Source organism: Rhinopithecus roxellana, chromosome 1 (assembly GCF_007565055.1).
Source record: "Rhinopithecus roxellana isolate Shanxi Qingling chromosome 1, ASM756505v1, whole genome shotgun sequence".
NCBI lineage: Eukaryota > Metazoa > Chordata > Mammalia > Primates > Cercopithecidae > Rhinopithecus > Rhinopithecus roxellana.
In genome coordinates, this window is record NC_044549.1 from 113,655,032 (window position 1) to 113,678,433 (window position 23,402).

The following is a 23,402-nucleotide window of genomic DNA, read 5'->3' on the forward strand; positions in this document are numbered from 1 at the left end:
TTCTGGTTGAGTGATTAACCCGATTTTTGCAGGAAAACTGCTGAGGCAAGGGATTTTCTGTCCAGGAGGTTGTGCCACTGTGTTTCTCTCTTCCAGATGATCACAGCTGTACTGCTTCATCCCTCAAGCATTCAGAAATACATCTCTATTCTAAAACTTTCAAATATGCATTGATAGGTTTTCAAAGAATCCTCATAAAAATAGATCAATAATGGTGTTCCTGATACTCTTAGAAAGGGAATTAACTTAGATGAAAAATTAAGATCTTTCCTCAAATTTTGCATAGTTGTGTAACCTTTAGGAGTTTCTGCCAATAGGGCAGTTTCTTCAAATGCTATAATTTGAACATATTCACTCAAATATTTTATTTTATTTTATAATAAATAAAATATGCTTACTAGATATCAGGCAATGCTTTGAGGGCTTTACAAATATTAATTCATTTAATTCTTATAACATCTTAGAATTAGGTACCACACTATTATGTCTATTGTAAAGATGAGAAAACTGAAGGACAGAGAGGTTAAATAGCTGTCCAAGTCAAGGAGCTTAGGATTTGAACCCAGGAAGCTTGGCTCTGAGTGTCCATGCCCTTAAACGCTACTCCAAGTAATTTATATAACAGAAGGAACCTAGATCATGAAATAAAATGATTTGTTTTTCTCTTTAGTGCCTCAGTTTTTCATATATTAAAAGCCAGAGGTCTGTGAGGTAAAAACAGAATCAAAACATTGGTGCTTCTCTTCGAAAGATAATTACAAGCTTTGTACACCAAAAGTCAAATGTACTAAGAGCCCAGAATCAATTATAAAATACAAAACCTAGTAGAATTAGATTGATTTTCTGAAAAGAAATTAATGTAATACATTGGTTTTAAATATATGATGAGCAGAGATCATCGTTTTCAGCTTCTGAGTCGATTGTTGCAGTCCAAAGTTTTTTACTCAGGTTTCTGAATCAGCTAGTATAACAAAAGAAATGGCTGAAGTTTAATCATGTCTGATTCATAATGTAAGTAATATAATTTTTCTGGACATGTGGAATGTGTGCTAGTGAAAGGAAACCAACGTTTAATGAGCAGCTATGATTTAGCAGGCATTTGAACTTTAGGCTTTCTTACTACCTAAGTAAAAAACCTACAAGTCATTTCTCCCTTTCCTGTTATCCCCAACACCTAACTTGTTGACTGCTCATTCTGCCTCCCCAATATACTTGGGTACTGCCTTCTCTCCCCAACTCCAGGCCACCATCCTCTCTCACCGCGATTCTGCAGCAGCCACCCAAGTGACTTTCTTAAAGCATCGAGGTGTTTTCTCATCCCTGCCCAGCCCTCTACCGGCACCTTCTCCATTTGGGACCAACTCCCAGTGCTGCCCAATTCTACCTTGTTCTTCTTCAGCCCCATCACCCCATGCTGTGGCCTTTGCCCACTCCATCCAGCCCCTCTGGCCTTTGAGTTTCTGAACATAGCAGCTGTTTTCTTTTATTTTTCTTTTTTTTTAAAGACAGAGTCTCATTCTGTTGCCCAGACTGGAGTGCAGTGGTGCCATCTCAGCTCACTGCAACCTCCGCCTCCCCAGGGGATCAAGCGATTCTCCTGCCTCAGCCTCTCGAGTAGCTGGGATCACAGGCATAAGCCACCACGCCCGGCTAATTTTTGTATTTTTAGTAGAGACGGGGTTTCACCATGTTGGCCAGGCTGGTCTTGAACTTGTGGCCTCAAGTGATCCACACTCCTTAGCCTCCCAAAGTGCTGGGATTATAGGCAAGAGCCACTGCATCCAGCCTACACACAACTGTTTTCTACCTCAGATCTCTGTGCCTGTTATGCTCTGGCTGGGATCCTCTTTCCTCCACTCATCTCCTGTTTTTGTCACTTTTCTGCCTTTGCATCTCAGTTCAAATTTCACTTCCTCAGAGAGCCAGTATGAGGAAGGGTGAAGGGAGGCTCTGACAATGCCCAACTAGGCCCAGGGTAAAACATGAAGCCAAGAGAGGCTTCTAAAATTTTCAGTGGTGAAGGTATCCATCTCCTCAAGCATTTATTATTTTTTTGTGCTATACACATTCCAATCATACTCTTTTAGCTATTTTTAAATGTACAGTAAGTTATTGTTGACTATAAGTACCTTGTTGTGCTCTCAAATACTAGATCTTATTCGTTCTATATAACTATGTTTTGTACCCATTCATAATCCCCACTTGCCCCCCACCCCCACCCCATAATACCCTTCCCAGCCTCTGGTAACCATCATTCTACTTACTCTTTCTCTCCATGACTTCAATTGTTTCTACTTTTAGCTACAGAAATGAGTGAAAATATACAAAATTTGTCCTTTGGCTTTAAAAATTTTTTAATTTAAAAATCCTTACCTGTGATGTGGGTATAATTCATTCTATTTTAATATATTTGACTCTCAAAAATAAGTGTTTTTTTTCTCCAGTTGAGCAAATATATACTGAGCATTGTGCTAAGCACTGGCAGAGGAGAAGGCAATGCAGACTAAGGCATCACTGTGATCCTTGATATGATCCTAATTTAATGGAGAAACAGTCAAATACAAACCAATAATCATCAAAGTATGCGATGAAACACAGATGCCACAAAAGAGGGGCCAAAGTGCTGAAAAAGCACAGAACAGAGAGTGGCTGGTTTGAAATGGCAAATCAGGCAGATATCACAGGGAAGTAACTTTTGAGAAGCAGATTGAGAGATGAGTAAGAATTCAGGCTTAAAAGGGGAAGAAAATTGTGAATTAGAGTTGTGAAACCCATACATTTGATTTTGATGAGGAGTCTAATGGTGAGAAACCCTTAGTGGTAAAATAATGAATGCCTGTGTGTGCGGGTGGGGGGCAGGGGGTAGGGGATGTGGGAAGAGGGAGGGAAAAGAATAAAGGATAAAGAGAAGTAGGGAAATCAGAGAATAAGTCCAGGAAAGTTTTAGAGATCAAGTGAGTTTTTATTTTCAGATTTCCCAGCAAAGAGCAGATAGATATTGGATTCACGAATTTCCACATCATTTCTTTCACTCGCGTCCCTGTGAAGAGGCCACCAAACAGGCTTTGTGTGCTCAATAAAGCTTTTTAGTCACCTGGGTGCAGGTGGTCTGAGTCCGAAAAGAGAGTCAGCAAAGGGAGATAGGGATGGGGCCATTTTATAGGATTTGGGTAGGTAGTGGAAAATTACAGTCAAAAAGGGGGTTGTTCTCTGGCGGGTAGGGGCGGAAGACACAAGGTGCTCAGTGGGGGAGCTTTTGAGCCAGAATAAGCCAGGATAAGGAATTTCACAAGGTAATGTCATCAGTTAAGGCAGGAACAGGCCATTTTCACTTCTTTTGTGGTGGAATATCATCAGTTAAGGCAGGAACCAGCCATTTTCACTTCTTTTGTGATTCTTCCCTTACTTGGGGCCATCTGGATGTATATACGTGCAGGTCACAGGGGATATGATGGCTTAGCTTGGACTCAGAGGCCTGACAGTCCTGCCTTCTTATATTAATAAGAAAAATAACATAAAAGAATATTGAAGTGTTGGGACAGCAAAAATTTTTTGGGGGGTGGCATGGAGTGATGTTTCTCAGGGCTGCTTCAAGTGGGATTGGGGGCAGCGTGGGAACCTAGAGTAGGAAAGGTCAAATTGAAGGAGGATTCTGTGGCAAGGGGTGATATTGTAGGTTTGTCAGAAGGAGCATTTGTCGTATACAATGATTGGTGATGGCCTGGATACGGTTTTGGATGAATTGAGAAACTAAACGGAAGATACAAGGTCCTAATAAAAGAAAGAGAAAAATAGGTATTAAAGGACTAAGAATCGGGAGGACCCAGGACACCCAATTAGAGAGTGCCCAAGGGGGTTCAGCATAATTATTTGCTTGGTTGGTGAGTTTTTGGGCTCTGTCCTTGAGTTTTTTTATGTTGTCATATACCAGGCCAGATTTAGGTAAAAACAACACTCTGCATTTAAAAATTTACAGAGTCCTCCCTTTTAGCAGTGAGTAAGTCATGGCCTTGGTGGTTTTGAAGGACAACTGCAGCTAAAGAGTCAACTTGGACCTGGAGGACTGATAGTTTGTGATATGTCTGTGATGCTAGCAAAGAAGTCATTAGACAGGCTACAGAAGGTCATGACGGAGATTGAAATGCCTGCTATTCCAGTACTGAGAGCAATAGTGGAGGCAGAAAGTCCTAAACCGACAAGCAAGGGAATTACTGGAATAACTTTTTTGTCATGTCGGTGTCATGAGGGGAACAGGGAGCTCTTCAGTTCCATCTGCAAACTGAATTTTGGGAGTAAGGAAAACTAATGTGCATGTGCCTGTCCGATTAGCAGCAGGTAGACACATGTAGGTAGAGGATCCACAGAGGAAAAAGAGACCTTGTGCAAAGCAAAACTGGAAATGGAAAGTAAAAAGATGAGGAGTGCTGAAAGAGTGTCTTGGACCCAGACTCCTAGGGATCCAGCTAGGGCGGCAGCCATCAGAGGTTGTAATGGGGACTGATGGGGTAACTGCATAGAGGAGGAGGTTCAATTTTCATGGTGTATGAGAAAACGTTGAGTATCTACAAGCAACCTTTCACTGTTATTTATGGGGCTGGGTATAAATAAACAAGAAGAGGGCCTGGGAGGAGAGTCTGACATTCAAGGGGCAGTTACCCAAGGACAGAGTGAAATACACGGTGTCCTCCTAAGCAATAATTATTGCTAATGTTTTTAAGTTTGCCAGTATTGATAGAAGGCTTATCTGTAATACAGAGCTGGAAGGCTCCAGTTGTTTCAGTGATGTGTGTAGTTGGGCTTTGGAGATGAAGAGTGAAGGAACATCGAGAAGGTGAAACGTTACCCAGGGGAATTCCAGTAGGTCTTTGCCAAGAGGTACATAAAGGAGTGGCCACAGGAATAGTAGTTCGTGTTGTGAGGGGTCCAAATATGGGGGGAGTAGAGTTGGTATAAGGAGAAAGGCTTTTTAAGTAAGTGTGGAGGAGGGCAGCAGCTTGCTGATGTGAAATGTCTGGGGAGGTCTTGCTGGACCTGTCTAGAAAGTAAATGAGTTCTTCAGGAGGGTAAAGGTGAGGGCTGTTAAAGGAAGCTCGGAGGTGTAGGGAGACAGAAGATGTTGCCCAGTCTGTATGTAAGGCAGGGACAACTGTGTAGGTGCTGGAAGAAAGGGAAATGCAAAGCCAGCAATTGTTCACTAAGGAGGGATTAGAAACGGCTAGGAGAGAGTGAGTAAGGTTGATAGTGTGGTGAAGATAGCTGGGGAGAGGTAGAGGGTGGCATAAGGATGGGAATGAGAACAAGAGTGAGTATAAAAGTAAATAATAGAATTTCATCAGGGTGAAAGTATTGGAGGGTGCCCTGCCAGCAAAGATCATCTGTCCACTCTAAAAGGGAGTTAAGAGTGGTGGTTTGGGGATAGCACCAGGAGATAACAGCTGTGATGGCTGGGAAAAATAGTGTAAACCAGCAGTATAAGCAATAGTAGGGCATTTATGAGTAGTTGAGAATGATGAATAGGAGTATGACTAGACAGAAGATAGTAGAGATGACTAGTTTTGGGGGTTCAGTTCAAGTAGTAGGGGTGACTATGTAAAGCCCTGTTGCAAAAAGTAGGGTAAGGATGAATAGATCTAATAGAATAAAGGGATGTATTAGGCTCATAAGGGTTATTACTGTTTTTCAGAAATGCGAGTGAGTTTAAGGGAAGTAGGTGAGAGTACTTGCGACTTCCAGGAGGAAGAGGAGAGATTAGGCTGGCTGGCTGATGGATACAGTTTTATTCTGGAATGGTGAACCCAGTGGGGAGGATCCTACAGGCAGACGGCAGTTGGGGTACTATAGATGACTAAGTAGGGTCCAGTCCATTGAGGTTGTAGAGTTTGAGGGGTCAGATTCTTAACAAGAACTGATCGTCCAGCTAGGCTGTCTTCATACGGCTGGGAATCTGGAGTACACAAGAGAAGATTAGCAGCCTGGTGAATTTCCTGTCTAGCCTGCTGGGGGACTGGAAGATAGTTGCCTAGAGGGCTGGTGTCTAGGATGAGGTTGGGGCCAAGCAAGAAAGTGGGTCCATATAAAAGTTCAAATGGACTGTACCCTGTAGCATCTGAAGGACAGGCTCTAATTCTGAGAAGGGCAAGAGGTAAAAGTACTGTCCAGTCCTTTTTAAGTTGGAGGCTGAGCTTGGTGAGGTATGTCTTTTTTTTTTTTTTTTTTTTTTTTTTTTGAGACGGAGTCTCGCTCTGTCGCCCAAGCTGGAGTGCAGTGGCCGGATCTCAGCTCACTGCAAGCTCCACCTCCTGGGTTCATGCCATTCTCCTGCCTCAGCCTCCCGAGTAGCTGGGACTACAGGCGCCCGCCACCTCGCCCGGCTAGTTTTTTGTACTTTTTAGTAGAGACGGGGTTTCACTATGTTAGCCAGGATGGTCTCGATCTCCTGACCTTGTGATCTGCCCACCTCGGCCTCCCAAGGTGAGGTATGTCTTTAAAAGACCATTTGTCCGCTCTACCTTTCCTGAAGATTGAGGATGCTAAGGGATATAAAGGCTCCACTGAATACCAAGAGCCTGAGAAACTGCTTGGGTGATTTGACTAGTAAAGGCCAGTCCATTATCGGACTGTATAGAGGTGGGAAGGCTAAACCGAGGAATTACGCCTGACAGAAGGGAAGAAATGACCGCAGTGGCCTTCTCAGACCCTGTAGGAAAGGCCTCTACCCATCCAGTGAAAGCGTTTACCCAGACTAAGAGGTATTTTAGTTTCCTGACTCAGGGCATGTGAGCAAAGTCAATTTGTCAGTCCTGGACAGGGACAAATGCCCGAGCTTGATGTGTAGGGAAGGGAGGGGTCCTGAACAATCCCTGAGGGGTAGTAGATGGAACACTGAGAAGTGATTTCCCTGAGGATAGATTTCCACAATGGGAAGGAAATGAGAGGTTCTAAGAGGCGGGCTAGCGGCTTGTAACCTACATGGAAGAGGTTATGAAGTGACGACAGAATAGAATGGGCCTGTGAGGCTGGAAGGAGATACTTTCCTTGGTCCAAGAACCATTTGCCTTGTGTGGGAAGAGACTGATAGGTGGAAGTTTCAGTGGGGATATAGGTGGGAGTGACTGATGAGAAGGAGAAAAACTGGCTGTGAGGGACAGAAGTTGGAATGCTAGCTGCATCTTTAGCAACGTTATCAGCATAGTCATTGCCTAGAGCAATGGGATCTGATGCCTTTTTGATGGCCCTTGCAGTGAATAACTCCAGCTTCCTTTGGAAGTAAAGCAGCCTCGAGAAGAGTTTTTATTAAAAAGGCATTAATGATGGAGGACCCTTGTGTAGTGAGGAAACCTCTTTCAACATATATAACAACATGGTGGTGCAGGATATGGAAGGCATATTTAGAGTCAGTATAAATATTGATGCATAGTCCCTTTGCAAGAGTGAGGGCCCAAGTTAATGCAATGAGTTCAGCTTGCTGAGAGTTAGTGGTGCGGGGCAGAGCGGTAGCCTCAATGACAGACATAGAAGATATTATAGCATAGCCTGCCTTTGCTGGCGAGTGGCGATGACGCCCGGTGCAGCTGCATCAATAAGTCAAATGTGATCAGGGTGAGGAACAAGAAAGAAGGAAATATGGAGAAATGGGGTGAATGTCATGTGGATCAGACAGATACAGTCATGGGGGTCAGGCATGGTATCCAGAAAAATGTGGGAGGCCGGATTGAAGTCCAGGCCAGGAACAATGGTAATTGTGGGAGACTCAAAAAGTGAGTATAGCTGAAGGAGCCAGTGAGCAGAAAGTATATGTGTCAGGTGTGAGGAAGAAAATAGATTTTGGAAGTTATGAGAGCTGTAGAGAGTGAGTTGAATATAGTTTGTGATTTTTGAGGGCCTCTAAAAATGTTAGGGCTGTAGCAGCTGCTGCACGGAGACATAATGGCCAACCTAAAACAGGAAGGTCAAATTGTTTGGACAAAAAGGCTTCAGGGCGCAGTCCCGGTCATTGTGTAAGAATTCTGGCTGCACAGTCCTGCACTTTGGCTTTGTGTAATGAAAAGGGTTGGGATGAGTTAGGGAGAGCTAGTGTGGGAGCAGTCTCTAAAGCTGTCTTCAGGGAATGGAAAAAGGAGCGGGGAAAGGATTTAGGATCTATGGGGTCAGCTAGGTTTCCTTTTGTGAGTTTTTATAATGGTTTTGTTAGGATGGCAAAACCAGGTATCCAAAGGCAAAAGTATCCAACCATGCCTAAGAAGGAAAGGAGTCATTGTTTTGTAGGGGTTGGGGTTTGAGAGATCAGTCAGACACAATCTGCAGTGAGAACACATGTGTTTTTATGAAGAATTACACCAAGGTAGGTAACAGATGGAGAAGAAATTTGAGCTTTGGAGGGGGTTACCTGCTATCCTTTGGAGAATAAATGTTGAAGGAGCAGGAGGGTGTCTCATTGGGAAGATTCAAAGGAGGGGCTACAAAGTAGAAGGTCATCAATATATTGAATAAGGTGAGAAGCAGAGGGGTGGAAAGAAAGTAAATCATGAGAAAGAGCTTGGGTGAAGTAATGAGGGCTGTCCCTGAAGCCTTGTGGCAGCCCAGTCCCAGTAAGCTGCTGGAACTGATGAGTGTCAGGGTCAGTCCAGGTAAAAGCAAAGAGAGGCTGGGACGAGGGGTGCAGGGGAATAGTGAAAAAAGCATTTTTAAGATCAAGAGTGGAATAGTGAGTTATGGAGGAAGGTATTGAAGACAAAAGATATATGGGTTTGTCACCACAGGGTAGATAAGTAAAATAATTTGGTTGATAAGGTGCACATCCTGAACTAACTTGTAAGACTTGTCCACTTTTTGGAGAGGTAAAATGGGGAAATCATAAGGAGACTTTATAGGCTTTAAAAGGCCATGCTGTAACAGGCCAGTGATAACAGGCTTTACTCCTTTTAAAGCATGCTGTGGGATGGCATATTGGTGTTGAGCAGGGTAAGGGTGATTAGGTTTTAATGGGATGATAAAGGGTGCATAATTGATCACCAAGGAGGGAGTAGAGGTGTCCCATACCTGTGGATTAAGGTGAGGAGATACAAGCAGAGGATGCGAAGGAGGCTTTGAACTGGGGAAAAGGCAGCAATGAGGTGTGGCTGTAGTCCAGGAATAGTCAGGGAAGCAGATAATTTAGTTAAGATGTCTTAACCTAATAAGGGAGCTGGGCAGATGGGGATAACTAAAAAGGAGTGCTTAAAAGAGTATCGTCTAAGTTGGCACCAGAGTTGGGGAGTTTTAAGAGGTTTAGAAGCATGGCCGTCAATACCCACAACAGTTATGGAGGCAAAGGAAACGGGCCCTTGAAAAGAAGGTAATGTGGAGTGGGTAGCCTCTGTATTGATTAAGAAGGGGACAAACTTACCCTCCAGTGTGAGAGTTACCCAAAGCTCAGCATCCATGATGGTCTAGGGGGCTTCTGAGGTGATTGGGCAGCATCAATCTTCAGCTGCTGAGCCAAGAAGATCTGGGAAGGAGTCAGCCAGAGAGCCTTGGGCCAGAGTTCCAGGGGCTCTGGGAGTGGCTGCCGGTGAGTTGAACAGTCCAATTTCCAGTGGGGTCCCACACAGATGGGACACAGCTTAGAAGGAATCCCGGGCTGCCGGCATTCCTTGGCCCAGTAGCCAGATTTCTGGCACTTGTAGCAAGCTCATGGGAGAGGAGGTTCTGGAGGAACCTCTGGCAGCTGCAGTTAAGGCATTTGGAGTTCTTGTGTGCTGCAGATGTGGCTGGGGTTTGTCTCACAGTGGAGGTAAGGAATTGCAAACTCAGAAATACATTGCTACTTGGCTGCCTTTACTCTACTATTGTACACCTTGAAAGTGAGGTTAATTAAGTCCTGTTGTGGGGTTTCAGGGCCGGAATTTAATTTTTGGAGCTTTATTTAATGTTGGGAGAGGACTGGGTAATAAAATGCATATTGAGAATAAGACAGCCTTCTGGCCCCTGTAGGCCTAGGGCAGTAAAGTGTCTAAGGGTTGTTGCCAAACAGGCCATGGACTGGGCTGGGTTTTTATATTTGATGTAAAAGAGCCTAAATGCTAACTGATTTAGGAGAGGTCAGATAAAGAAAAAGGAGCATTAACCTTGACTATGCCTTTAACTCCAGTCACCTTTTTAAGAGGAAATTGCTGGGCAGGTGAGAGAAGGCTAGTGGCAGAACAAAACTGTAAGCCAGACCAGGTGTGAGGAGGGGCGGTGATAAAAGGATTATAGGGTGGAGAAGCGGAGGCTGAGGAAGAATTGGGACCTGGCTCCACCTGGCGAGGAGCAGCCTGGGGAGGAGGGAAGAGGTCAGATGGGTCTGTAGAAAAGGAATGTTGGAAAGACTCAGCAACACGTGGGGTTGGGACTGAGGGGACAGGCAGGAGGGAAAGGAGCAAGAATTGGGATGAGTTGCATTGGGAACAGAAAGTAGGGAGGGACCGATGTGTAAAAGAATGCTTGGACGTCAGGCACCGCAGACTGTTTGCCCATTTTACGACAAGAATTATCTAGATCTATTAGGATGGAAAAATTGAAAGTGCCATTGTCTGGCTGGTTGGAACCACTGTTGAGTTTGTATTGGGGTCAAGCGGTGTTGCAGAAGAAAATAAGATGCTTAGATTTTAGGTCAGGCAAGAGTTGAAGAGGTTTTAAGTTCTTGAGAACACAGGCTAAGGGAGAAGAAGGAGGAATGGAAGGTGGAGGGTTGCCTATAGTGAAAGAGGCAAGTTTAAAGATAAGGGTAGAGACACGGAGAAGGGGGTGGGGAACAGCACTGGGCTGCTATGTGGGTGAGCAGCCAAAGCAGGTGTCCCCGCAATTGACTTGCCACCAAGGGAGTGTGAGTGAATGACCAAGGCAGGCATCCCTGCAGTGACTGGACACCAATGGAATGTGGGTGAATAATCAAGCAGGCATCCCCACAGTGATTAAACCCCAAGGGAAGACTGTCTTCCAGAGTCCGTGACCGGCACCAGAGTTTTGGGTCCATGCATAAAATGTGTCTCCTTTGTCTCTACCAGAAAAGGAAAGAAACTGAAATTAAGAGAAGGGAGAGATTGAAGGGTGGTGCCACGATTGAAAGGAGAAAGAGGTTGAGGGATAGTGAGAGATGTTGGAGAAGAGAGTGAAGAAAGGCTGCTTACCCCATTTAAAATTGGTGAGATGTTCCTTGGGCTGGTTAGTCTGAGGACCAGAGGTCGCAGGTGGACCTTTCTCATAGAGCAAAGAGCAGGAGGACAGGGGATTGATCTCCCAAGGGAGGTCCCCCAATCTGAGTCACAGCACCAAATTTCACGTGTGTCCTTGTGAAGAGACCACCAAACAGGCTTTGTGTGAGCAACAAGGCTGTTTATTTCACCTGGGTGCAGGCGGGCTGAGTCCGAAAAGAGAGTCAGCGAAGGGAGCTAGGAATGGGGCCGTTTTATAGGATTTGGGTAGGTAGTGGAAAATTTGTTCTCTGTCAAAGTTGTTCTCTGGGGGGTAGGGGCGGGGGACACAAGGTGCTCAGTCAGGGAGCTTTTGAGCCAGGATGAGCCAGGATAAGGAATTTCACAAGGTAATGTCATCAGTTAAGGCAGGAACAGGCCATTTTCACTTCTTTTGTGATTCTTCACTTGCATCAGGCCATCTGGACATACACGTGCAGATCACAGGGGATATGTTGGCTTAACTTGGGCTCAGAGGCCTGACAATTTCACTGTACTTCATACCAAGTCATACTTGCTTTATGGCCAAGTTTATTTTAACATTTAAGTAAAACTCAATAAACAAATACTAGAAAAATCCATCTTCAAGTTCAAGTGTGTTCTTCCATGGAGTCTGGAAAATGTTTTAAATTTTGGAATGGGACAAAATAGGGAAAGTGAAGACCCAATTTCCAAAAATGTTTTATTTGGGGAAAACTTTAAATCCTTGTAAGAAGCCTATATATATATATATGTACATACACATATATATACATATATGTACATATATACACATATATGTATATATGTATGTATATATAAATTAAAATATGAAAAATGGATAATCACAATAAGACATTTTTCCCAAAGAGATTTCACTGAGTTTTTGTTGTTGTTGTTAGCTATAGTGTGGAAGTATGTAGATTTTACATTTAGAAGCTACAGTTATACTATATTTATGAATTTCCAATTTTGTATTTTTTCCTACCTTCATCTCTGTCAAGTTAATAGTTAATATGCCTCATACAGGCTTAGCAAAAGCAATTATAACTGGTTTTTGAAACATATTTTTTTAATGACCCAAAGGAGCATCATTCTAACTATCCTTTTTTTCCTTTCCGGCAGATGACATTTGATCCAGAAATCTTCTTCAATGTTTTACTGCCACCAATTATATTTCATGCAGGATATAGTCTAAAGAAGGTAAATATATAGTGATCATTTTCTTCTTTTATCATTAAGTAGAGAATTTTACCAGCACTAATGAGAAACTGTTATTTTTATGGGCTTCTCTATTTGCTCAGAGTATCATTATCTTAGATTTGTGATGCAGATTCAAACCTGACACGCTTAGAATTCTAGACTTCTTCTAAACCTACTCTGTTGAATATAGGCCATTAGCCACATGTAACTATTTAGCTCTTGAAATGCAACTCGTCTGAATCGAGATGTTCTTTAAGTGTAAAATACACACTGGATTTTAAAGACTTTTTATTTATTAAAAGAATGTAGATATTTCCATAATGTTTTATATTGATTTCATGTAGAAATGTTAGTATTTTGGATAGATTGGATTAAACAAAACATTATCAAAACATATTTCATCTTTTAAAAACATTTTAATGTAGCTACTAGAAAATAAAAAAAATTTTAAATATGTGGCTTGCATTATATTTCTATTGGACAGCATTATTCTGGATGATTGTAACTAAAGACTTTGGTTATTAATTAACATTGGGTTTATCCTTTCAAGTGAAAACTCAAGAATACTGTTGATGCTCATAGAGAGGAAAGTCCAGTTTTGCAGTTTCTATGCACTTGTCCAACAATATTTGGGCACAGCCTGTCTACGCACATTTTGTACATTAGTAATTCTCATAATAGTTTAAGTACTGGCATCCCCTAAGCCACAGAGTGAGGCTCCAGCCTACATGGTTTTTGAGAGGCAGAGGTGATGTAACTGCTCTTCTGCAGCTCAGTTCCCACTCTAGGAGATTCCTGGGGCTTTCCTCCCCTTGACCAGTCATTTTCAGCAACCAGGCAGCTTGTTCACTACAGACCTGATTTTCTTGTGTATACTCCAGGCTCCCTCTTGCTGTCAGGTCTGGCTCCTCAGATCCCACTCAAAAACTTGGAATGGAGTTTTCCCTAAGCAAGCAGTTGAAAAAATGTAGAAGGCTGGATTTGTTCAGGTCACCCTTCTTCACTGCCAGTCCCAATACTAAGCATCATTTTGTGGCTCACTCGTTAAAATAAAGTGAATTGCTGTAAGTTGGGGGATTTGTTTTGTTTTGTTTTGTTTTGGAGACACGGTCTCCCTCTTTTGCCCAGACACAATTATAGCTCAAAGCAGCTTCAACCTCCTGTACTCAAATGATCTTCCTTCCTTCAGCCTCCCAAATTGCTGTAATTACAGGCATGAGCAGGCTGTTGTAGATTTTTAAAGTTTATTTTCATCACATTTGGAAGACATAAGAGAAGTCAGAGATCCAGTAAAATCAAAAGGCAACTTAAAACTCTTAGAATAGTTTTTGTTTGTTTGTTTGTTTTAATGCTAAAGGAGTTGCATTTACAATGAAACTTCATGAAAACTGTCTTCCATTATTGCCCCAATTCCGGCATAGACATTGTACAGTTCCTTCCTTCCCTCTCAGGTCCAGCCATTTCTGGGAATTGCCTCTCTCATCCCTACCTACACATCTTCCAGTGTTTTTTTTTTTTTTTTTTTTTTTTTTTTTTTTTTTTTTTTTCTGTTTCTTGCCTTTTCCCCCCAGTCCTTTGCAATGAAAATCAGTTAAGTCCCTATTAGCACAATAAGGCCAGGAATGAGGCTCCAAAACCAAAACTTGCCTAAACAGTGAGGGATCTGTGAACTGCATACATTTATTTTATTTTCTATTGTACTAAGAGAAAATTCTGATGTACTCTATTAAGTATTTTTTTTTCTCCCTAGAGACACTTTTTTCAAAACTTAGGATCTATTTTAACATATGCCTTCTTGGGAACTGCCATCTCCTGCATCGTCATAGGGTAAGTGACATTCGGAGCTCAAGTTGCAGGTGTCTGTGGGGTCTGTGATCTGTGTGAGGGATCTAACACTTCTGGATTCTTGCTGGCTGGGAAAATTGTCTTTTTTTTTTTTTTTTTTTTTAGTATATCACATATTTATACATTTTTTTCTGGCTTAATTCCGAGGCTTCTGACAAACGCAAGGCTTCAAATCAAAGCAAACTAGAAGATTGCTGGATTTTCTCTGTGAATTCTGGACTTCTGACTTAGGGAATGTGGATCACTCACCTTGAGTTATGTGAAGTGCATTGCATTCTTCTTTTAGTTTGAATAATGCCAATATGTTCACTGCATTCTTTTTTGTTTTCTATTGAGGGACCTTACCTGTATTTGGCAGGATTGCAAAAGTAACTATATGCCAAGGGTTTTCTTTCTAAAAGAAAGTTTACAAGACAGCAGTCTGAAACAGATGTGTGCAAATATCAACAGAGTTGCTTAGTACTGGGATAGCTTTTCAGTTAATACCTTGTAGAATGCAGACTCTTGATTATGCTACTGAGCCCTAAGTCACACTTTATACACTCTGGCTTGCAGCTCATCATAAAGCAAAATGTGGTCCCAAATGGTGAAGGCAATGCAGCCTCTGATAATCCCATCCAATACATTAAAGCTCCACTGCAGAAAAAAAAAAAAATGTCCAGATACGATGACTGTGATGATGCAGATGTCTTCAATTTTCTGATACAGTCAACTCTACCCTTGATTTTTACTGTCTACAGCTATTATAACCCAACACAAGAAACTGATGCTAAAAATACATACGGTTCATGCCTCCACCCCTTCTCTTCTGGAGTTTCTAGTGTGTGTCCGTTGAAGACCAACCAGGTGTCAGGCGGTGTCTTTACTTGTGCCTGTAAGCAGAGGGATTTTGTGTTGAATGCACTGCTAAATTTCTGTTGAGTGGAGACCAGAACAAGTCAGGCTATGTTATATAAATATATTCACAATGGTTTAAGACAGTGAGAAAATTAAAGATTTTAGCACCTGAAAAGGGAGGTTTGCAAGTGTATAGATTAGGGAGCCCCATTAAGTCTGGACACAAGTGGTCTTTAAACTGTGAGTGACCTGAGAGACACAGGGTACTTGATCCTTCTTAAAGCATGTTCTAGGAAGGCTTTTCTGTTCTGTGAGTATGCAATAGCTAAATATTCACATTTCTAAACTTTGCAGGGGCCTAAGAGATCTATGTAACTACAGCCTCTCATTCGGAAGATGAGACATCTTGAATAGTTAAATAATTGGCTCAGTCTTACCATTTCTGAGAATCAGGGCGATGGTCAAGACAGAACTCAGAACTTTGCTTCTGATCCAGCAGGTCTTCACTCTCTCTTCCTTTAGCAATTTCTCTTGAATTCCTATACATCCCTATACATTGTTTCTACACATTGAGAGAGGGATCTGAGACATGTGGACTCACAACAAATATTCCTTGGTTAATAGTAAAGATTTATTTTAGTGGTTCTATAATATGGAGTCTTGAAATTTATAATGTATCCAAATTCTAAACTCTTGGACAATGCTGCCAAATTGTAGAATAGTAAGTTTTTATTGTTACCTCATTTCTTTGGTACAACTGGTTTTAAGTATATTTAAGTGCATTTATTTATATTATATGCTTTCACTATCATGAAAAATCTAAATTCTTTCTTAGATCTTTCGATATCCTTTTTTTAAGAAAGCACCAATATATACTCTCTGTGTGTGTGTGTGTGTGTGTGTGTGTGTGTGTGTGTGTGTGTGGTATATAACTGCCTTTATCTAAAACATTTCAATTCAAGTGATCAAGTGATTTTCATTTACTGGGGTTGAGAACCTATTTTGATTTATTTTAAGACAAGATTTTAAATTGTTGGTTGTCCAACAACTTATAATGGAAAGTCATTTGAATAAAAGAGTAGTCCTAAGAAAAATTTTAGAATGGTGTTCTTAGATCGAACTGGGTATAATCCGAGCAACAAAAATTTGTAGTTACTTTCTTATTGTGGGTCATTAAAGTACAGAAGGGAAAGATAGCTTAAACATTTTAGAACCTCATCTAGTGAAGTAAGGGAAGTCATTGAAATGTTTTAGCTTGAAGATGAAAAGTCAGATTCCTACTTTAGGAAGGTCATTTTGGTAGCTGTGTGAAGGAGAAATTTTAAAGTGGGTACCATTTAAGAGGTAATTTACATGGGCCAGGTTGGAAATGATAAGGACCTGGACTCAGTTAGTGGCAGAAAAGGTAAATGTGGAGTCATTAGCTTGGTGAAATCTTGGCAGAACATGGCATCACCCAGGGCAAGTACGTGAAGCGAGAAGGAAAGAGATCTAGGGAACACCACTATTTTGAAGAAAGAGAAGAGACACTCACAAGGCACCAAGGAGTATTGGACTCGAAAGAAAACCAACAGGGCATGTGTTCTGGAAGTCAAAGGAAGAGGAAAAGGGAAGGTCCACAGAACCTAACACAGGAGAGGTCAAATGGGATAGGAATTGTGGTACCACTGGATTTGACCCCTAGGAGGTAATGGGTGACTTTACACTTGTCTTATGGGCAAAAATGAGGGAAGAGTATTGGCAAGTCCAATTGTTTTGGGATCCATATAATCAGAAACAAGAATTTACTTTTATGCTGCCAGTCTTGATATATAATTTCAGAACTTCTGAAGAAAAGGGCACATGCTTAAATTCAGATCAAACTGACACTTTCATAACTTGGTAACTTCTATTATATGAGATACAATCAAACTGTAGAAAATGACTGGCTATATTTTTCTTATAAATAAATGGTGATAAGAACAACAACAGTTTATGGAGTGCTTGATACATATCATGCCCTTTTAAAAAGTACTTTGTATGGATTACCCATTTAATCCTCAAAATAATCCTATTAAGTAAGTAGATACTATTTATTACCCTCATTTAATAGATGAAACAACTGAGGTTTAAAAAGAGTAACACAGTGATAAATAATAGAGCTGGGATTAGTAACTAAATCGTTTGGCTCCAGAGTCAAATTCTTAATGCCAAAACCTGCTTTACTTCTGTTTGTTGAATATTAGCACCAAAAAAATGAAATTGTATAAATTAATCAATATTCATTCATCAACATACCACATTTCTTCATTATCCCAGTAGGAGTTCTCATAGACATGGGAGATTTTTATTTGGGAAGTCCATCCAAAAAGAATTCACATTTTTAAGGGATGGCCTGAGTTTATGCAGATATATTCAGACTTTCATGAAATGGGCAGGGGGAGAGATTCAGAAGTTAGATCAAACTCTTTGAGAATGATTTCATAGAGGAAGCGGATCATGGGCAGACATTTAATGGAGAAGGATACAGAAGTCAGATTTTCCATGCCATTAAGTGCATTAGTTCTGGTGGGTGCCGGGAACACTGTGCAAGGTTCCAGGATGGAGAGTAGGTTTCATATAGCAGCGCCAGAGATTGTGGGAATGAAACTGCTAGAGTCAGCTGACAAAAGGCCATGAAGTTCGGCATCCAAAATGTATGAGAATGTGAAGGCCATGGAGAGAGACTGTGGAACATGAATAAAACTCAACTAGTGGGCTGTGATCTTCTGTAGCTAAGCAATACTGGTTTTAGCTGGACTCAGATACTTTACAGGAATGGAGATCATTGGGCTTATTTGCATGAATGAGGTCTTTAAGTTTTATTAATTTCATGTCATTTCAGAAATTAGATGTAAACCATTTTTCATATTGCATGGGAAAGTTTTAACTGTCCCGACCTGCAGGACAGTCGAACGGGCCCTGGAAGGGGGAGTGGGAATGGAGGAGACAAGAAAACACAAGAAATGGAGACAAGACAAACAGCCTGATCAAGTCTCGTTTATTGAGTGTAGGGTCATGCCTTATATAGGCTGGCAGGGGAAGAGGTTGGGCCAGGGCGGTGATAGGGGCCGGATCTTCTCAAATTACAATCGCGCATGCGCAGTGGGTTTGTACTTTTCCCGGGCGCGGGATCGCACCTGCGCCCTGGGCTGCATATCTTCCTGGGCGGGAAAATGTTTGCGCACGCGCGGGAAAGGTTGGCGCGCGCAGGAAAGGTTGGCGCGCGGGAACAGTTTTGGCGCGCGCGGGAGAAACTTAGGCGCGCGCGGGAGAAACTTAGGTGCGCGCGGGAAAAGCTTTGGGCGCGCGCAGGAAGGGTTTATAAATAAAGAACCCGGGAATGCGCCCTCTTGTCTCCGCTTTGCGGAGATCAAGCAACAGAGGTCGGCTAATTCCGGGCCTCATGGCTCCGGACAGGTCCCCCTTTTTTATATATAATTATGGCTAGAAGATTGTCCCTCGGGAACTGCGCCTGTCTTAGGTTGGAGTAATGCATCTCATCACTGGTACCCGTCATGGGATTAGGCAGTAGCTTATGACGGCCCTCCTGTCTTAGGTTAGTGAGAGATGATACTCTCTTACCCGTCATTGGCTGTCCAGTTCAGCGCATAGGGAAGGTGGTCATAATGGGTGTGAGTATGAACCACCGCGATCTTCTTGTTCTAGGCGATGATAATGGACCTGTATAGGCTTCGCTTGGATAGCCTCGACTTGTTGCTTAATGAATGTCATGAGCTTATTGAAAACCAAAGGTCCTACAGAGAGTAAAAGCAATAGGCAAAGCAGGGGGCCCAGGAATGGCATAAGATAGGGAAGGAGTCCATGGAACCCAGTCCAAAACGGGTTATCGGTTATTTCCTTTCGTCGTTTTTCTAGGTCTTTTTGTAGACGCCTGATTTTGTCCCTGACGATCCCGGATTTGTTGGCATAAAAACAGCACTTCTCCTGTAAAGCCAAGCAGATGCCTCCCTGTTCTGCAGTTAGTAAATCTAGGCCTCTTCTATTTTGGAGCACTACTTCTGCCAGAGAATCTACCTGATCTTGTAAATCTTGTATAGTACTCGAAATGGCCTGCATATCTGAGATCAGTTGGTGAGACAATTTGGTGTATTAACAGAAACCCCTAGGCCTGTAGCCCCAGTTGCTACGGCAGTAGTTATGCCTAATCCTGCAAGTAAGGGGATAAATTGTATTGCCCTTTTGTTTCTTCCTAAAAAGTGATCTATAGCTGGGATAGGTACAGGTTCATCTCCAGGGATAATGTCTATGTCAGGTAAAAGTGTGGCTAAGACACAGCGTCCTGTCCAGTTAGTAGGTAAATAGGTATAAGCCCTATTATTACCACATATAAAAACCGAGCTGTTTGGGGCACACAGCGATTGGAAAATATTTACTAGGGCAAAGGTCTGGGCATCAATTTTCTCTTTCCCTCGGGCTTTGGGCAAGGCCAAGGGGTGGTAGTGAATTTCCAGGTACAGGGACCTTTGCAACTCTTCAAGTTTTTTGTATACCCTAATTTCTCGGACCTTGTCTTGTGGTCCTCCTCCGTCAGAGGTATGAAGAGGGGGGTGAATATTCCAGCAGACAGGCTGTCCTACAGTTCCAGTACAGCCAGCTGATATAAGGTTATTGGTACTTCCTACAACTGTAGGGACACTATTGGCCCCTATAGTAGGGGTTCTAGATCTTGTTAGGATAGCAGTATAGTATGTTTTACCGCCAGAGGTACATTCTAAATAAGTAGTGTAGCAGGAACTATGCATAGCAGTCTCAAATGTGTCACAAGGGCAGGTTGTGGTATCCCCTCCACTAAATATTCTTGGGGTTGACACACACCTCCACTTAAGAGAGTCACTAGACAGGTATGCTGTGTAAGCGGAGCAGGACACAGCTGAGATGTACGTATTTGGAAGGGAGGTCACATATCCCCCCAAACAATCACAGGGCTTACCGTATCGTTGTCGTATATATTTACGGGCCTCATGGGGATTACCAAAGCCGGCATATACCTGGAGTGCTTGGCAAATCAGCACCATGGTCCAGAGGGGCTTGTAGTTGAAGTTCATCTCTGCAATAGAGGAAAAGAGTACTCTCAGGGAGAAAATCACTCCCTGGATTGGTTATTATTAGGTACCTGTCTTACCAGTCGCTCTGGTAGCCATCTGGCTGCATCATGAGTTTGAGAAAAAACACAAACTGAGCCTCTTCCCCAGATTAACACTGGGTCTGGACCATGCCATGTGTTGTCTAAGGGGTCTTTCCATTTAACCGTGGCAAATTGTTTTTTGGACTCGGAATGCCAAAATCGATCGGCTGCTGATCTGTTCAGGTTGTCCAAATTTAAAAAATTTAAAATAAAAAGTGTGTGATTAAGGATATTTCTAGGGGTGCCCTTAGTAGGGTACCATTCTCCCCTTTTTATTTTGTCAATGGTGGTTTTTAAGGATAGGTGTGCTCTTTCAACTATTCCTTGTCCTTGAGGGTTATAGGGAATTCCAGTAATGTGTTTTATTTGTAATTTAAGACAAAAGTCTTGAAAGGCTTTGGATGTATAACCAGGACCATTGTCTGTTTTTAGTTGTTTAGGCTTTCCAACTATGGAAAAACAGTGTAGTAAATGAGCTATGACATGTTTGGTAGCTTCGCCTGTTTGTAGGGTGGCCAGTATAAATCCACTAAATGTATCTATACATACGTGGATGTATTTTAAGTTACCGAATTCTGAATAATGAGTGACATCCATTTGCCAAATCATGTTGGGAACTAGTCCTCTTGGGTTAATTCCTAAGTGAGGGACTGGCAGGTATGTTATACAGGTCTGACATTGTTTAACTATTTGTCTTGCTTGTTCTCTAGTTATTTTAAACATCAGTCTCAAAGTTTGAGCATTAAGATGGTGTAAGGCATGAATAGCCTGTGCTTGGGCTAGGTTTGTATTTGTAGCTATGGCTACCGTCTTGGTTGCCATATCAGCCAGTTGATTGCCCTGGGATAGAGGTCCTGGTAATCCTGAATGAGCTCTAATATGTCCAAGAAAGAAAGGTGTTGATCTGTCATGTATTAATTGTTGGCATTGTAAAAATAACTTGGCTGTGTCTGAGACATGTTTGATTTGTGCTACGGTCTCAAGTAAAGATATTGAGTGAGCTAAATATGCACTGTCAGTATAAATATTAAGGGCCTGATTAGGGAAGGCTGACAGTACTGCGATTAGGGCCTGCAATTCTACTAGCTGAGCTGAAGTATGGCTGGTTTTGAATTTAACAGTGGTGTCTGCAAAGGTATATGCAGCAGTTCCTGTGGATGACCCATCAGTGAATACTAATAAGGCATTGTCTAAAGGTGTTTTACTGGTAACATGAGGGAAGACAAAAGCATGCAGCTTACAAAATTGAATAAGCCTGTTTGGTGGATAATGGTTATCTAAGTTGCCAGCATAAGAGGCGCAAGCAATCGGCCACGTTTCAGTATTTTGCATCAACCAATGGATTTGTGGCTTAGAATAAGGTTGTATGATCATAGAGGGTTCAATTCCAAAATATTTTTTGCTATTGTCTCTCCCTAGAATAATTAAATCTGCTATGGCATCATAATAGGGGAGTAATACCTTTTTGGGAGATGAAGGCAAGTGGACCCACATAATAGGGTTATTTTGCCAGAATAAACCAGTAGGTGTTAGTGTTGTGTTAAATATTAAAAGGGTTAATGGCTGTGAATAGTCTACGTTAGTAACAAATTGCTCAGCAATGGCTGCCTCTACTTTATTAAGTGATAAAAGAGCTTCTTTTGATAACGACCTAAAGGACTTAGGGCTGGGGTCACCTCTCAGGGTGTCGAATAAGGGTTTTAAGTCTCCTGTGGTGAGTTTTAAGTAGGGCCGAAGCCAATTTATGTCTCCAAGGAGCTTTTGGAAATCATTGAGGGTTTGTAACTTATCTTTACGGATAACGGCCTTTTGATTTGTAATTTTAGGTCCATTTATTTGAAAACCTAAATATGTATAAGGGTCTTGTAGTTGTATTTTTTCTGGAGCTATTTGTAAACCCGCCGTGGTTAGTTCTTGCTTGAGTTGAGCAAAACACTGTAAAACTTGTTCTCCCATTTTTCCTGCTATAAGAATGTCATCCATATAGTGTATAATATACATTTGTTTCCATGTCTCTCTAACTGAGTGTATGGCCGTAGCCACATATTTTTGACACAAGGTGGGACTGTTGGCCATACCTTGAGGTAACACTTTCCATTGGTATCGTTTCATTGGTTCTTTGAAATTTACAGATGGTAAGCTAAAGGCGAATCGTTTTTGGTCAGTAGGATGAAGGGGAATTGTAAAAAAGCAATCTTTAAGGTCTATGATAATTTTAAAATATCCTTGAGGGATTGCTACCGGAGAGGGTAGCCCTGGCTGTAAGGCGCCCATAAGGACCATAGTAGCATTTACTGCTCTTAGATCTTGTAAGAGTCTCCAATTTCCAGATTTCTTTTTTATGACGAATATGGGGGTGTTCCAAGGAGAGTTGCTTTCTGTGATGTGTCCTGCCTCTAATTGTTCCTGCACTAACTGTTGGGCAGCGGCAAGCTTCTCATTGGTTAGTGGCCATTGATCAACCCAAACGGGTTCATCTGATTTCCAAGTGATTGGATCAGCAAATTTTTGGGGTGCAGGCATGTCAATGGCCACGGTTAAAAATTTCCAAGCCCCATTTTATCCAATTTTCCTATGGCTGGGATTGGCTGTAAAATGCCATCTTCTCTTTTTCCTAACCCTTTTCCAGGGTGGTAGCCCTGAGCCAACATTTGTGCAGTGACTATATCATTTGGGCTACCCATCATGACCCTCATTTGGGAGAGAAGATCTCTACCCCAAAGGTTAACAGGCAAATCAGGGATAACAAATGGCTTAATGAGACCGGAATTACTTTCTTGATCTCTCCAGGTGAGATATTTGGAACTTTGTCTAGGGTTATTACTTTGCCCGATTCCTCGTAAATTTGTTAAGGTCTCTGAAGTGGGCCAACTGGAGGGCCAATCTTGCTCTTTAATAATTGTTACATCGGCCCCTGTGTCTATCAGTCCTGTAAATAACTTTCCGTCTAGCCACAAGGTGAGAGAGGGTTTTTGATTAGTAATGGGCTGTACCCAGTAGATGTCTGAGGATCCGAATCCTCCCTTTCCCCTTAGGGGCGATTGGACTTTATTAACTGTTTTTAGCAATGGTAACAGGAGTAACTGCACTATTCTATCCCCTTGAGGAATGATAATGATGTTGTCAATAGCCTTGGCCATGATTTTGATTTCTCCTAT

General features: G+C 42.0%; 1 protein-coding gene across 2 annotated transcripts in view; it reads left to right on the plus strand.

The window, feature by feature from the left end:
• The window catches only part of SLC9A9 (solute carrier family 9 member A9), a 602,343-nt gene that overhangs the window by 39,712 nt on the left and 539,229 nt on the right, over window positions 1–23,402 (plus strand). For both annotated transcript variants that reach the window (XM_010381303.2, XM_030929287.1), the window contains exons 3-4: window positions 12,318–12,395; window positions 14,146–14,222. In XM_010381303.2, coding sequence (XP_010379605.1) covers window positions 12,318–12,395; window positions 14,146–14,222 — 155 coding nt within the window. The remainder of the gene's footprint in view (window positions 1–12,317; window positions 12,396–14,145; window positions 14,223–23,402) is intronic.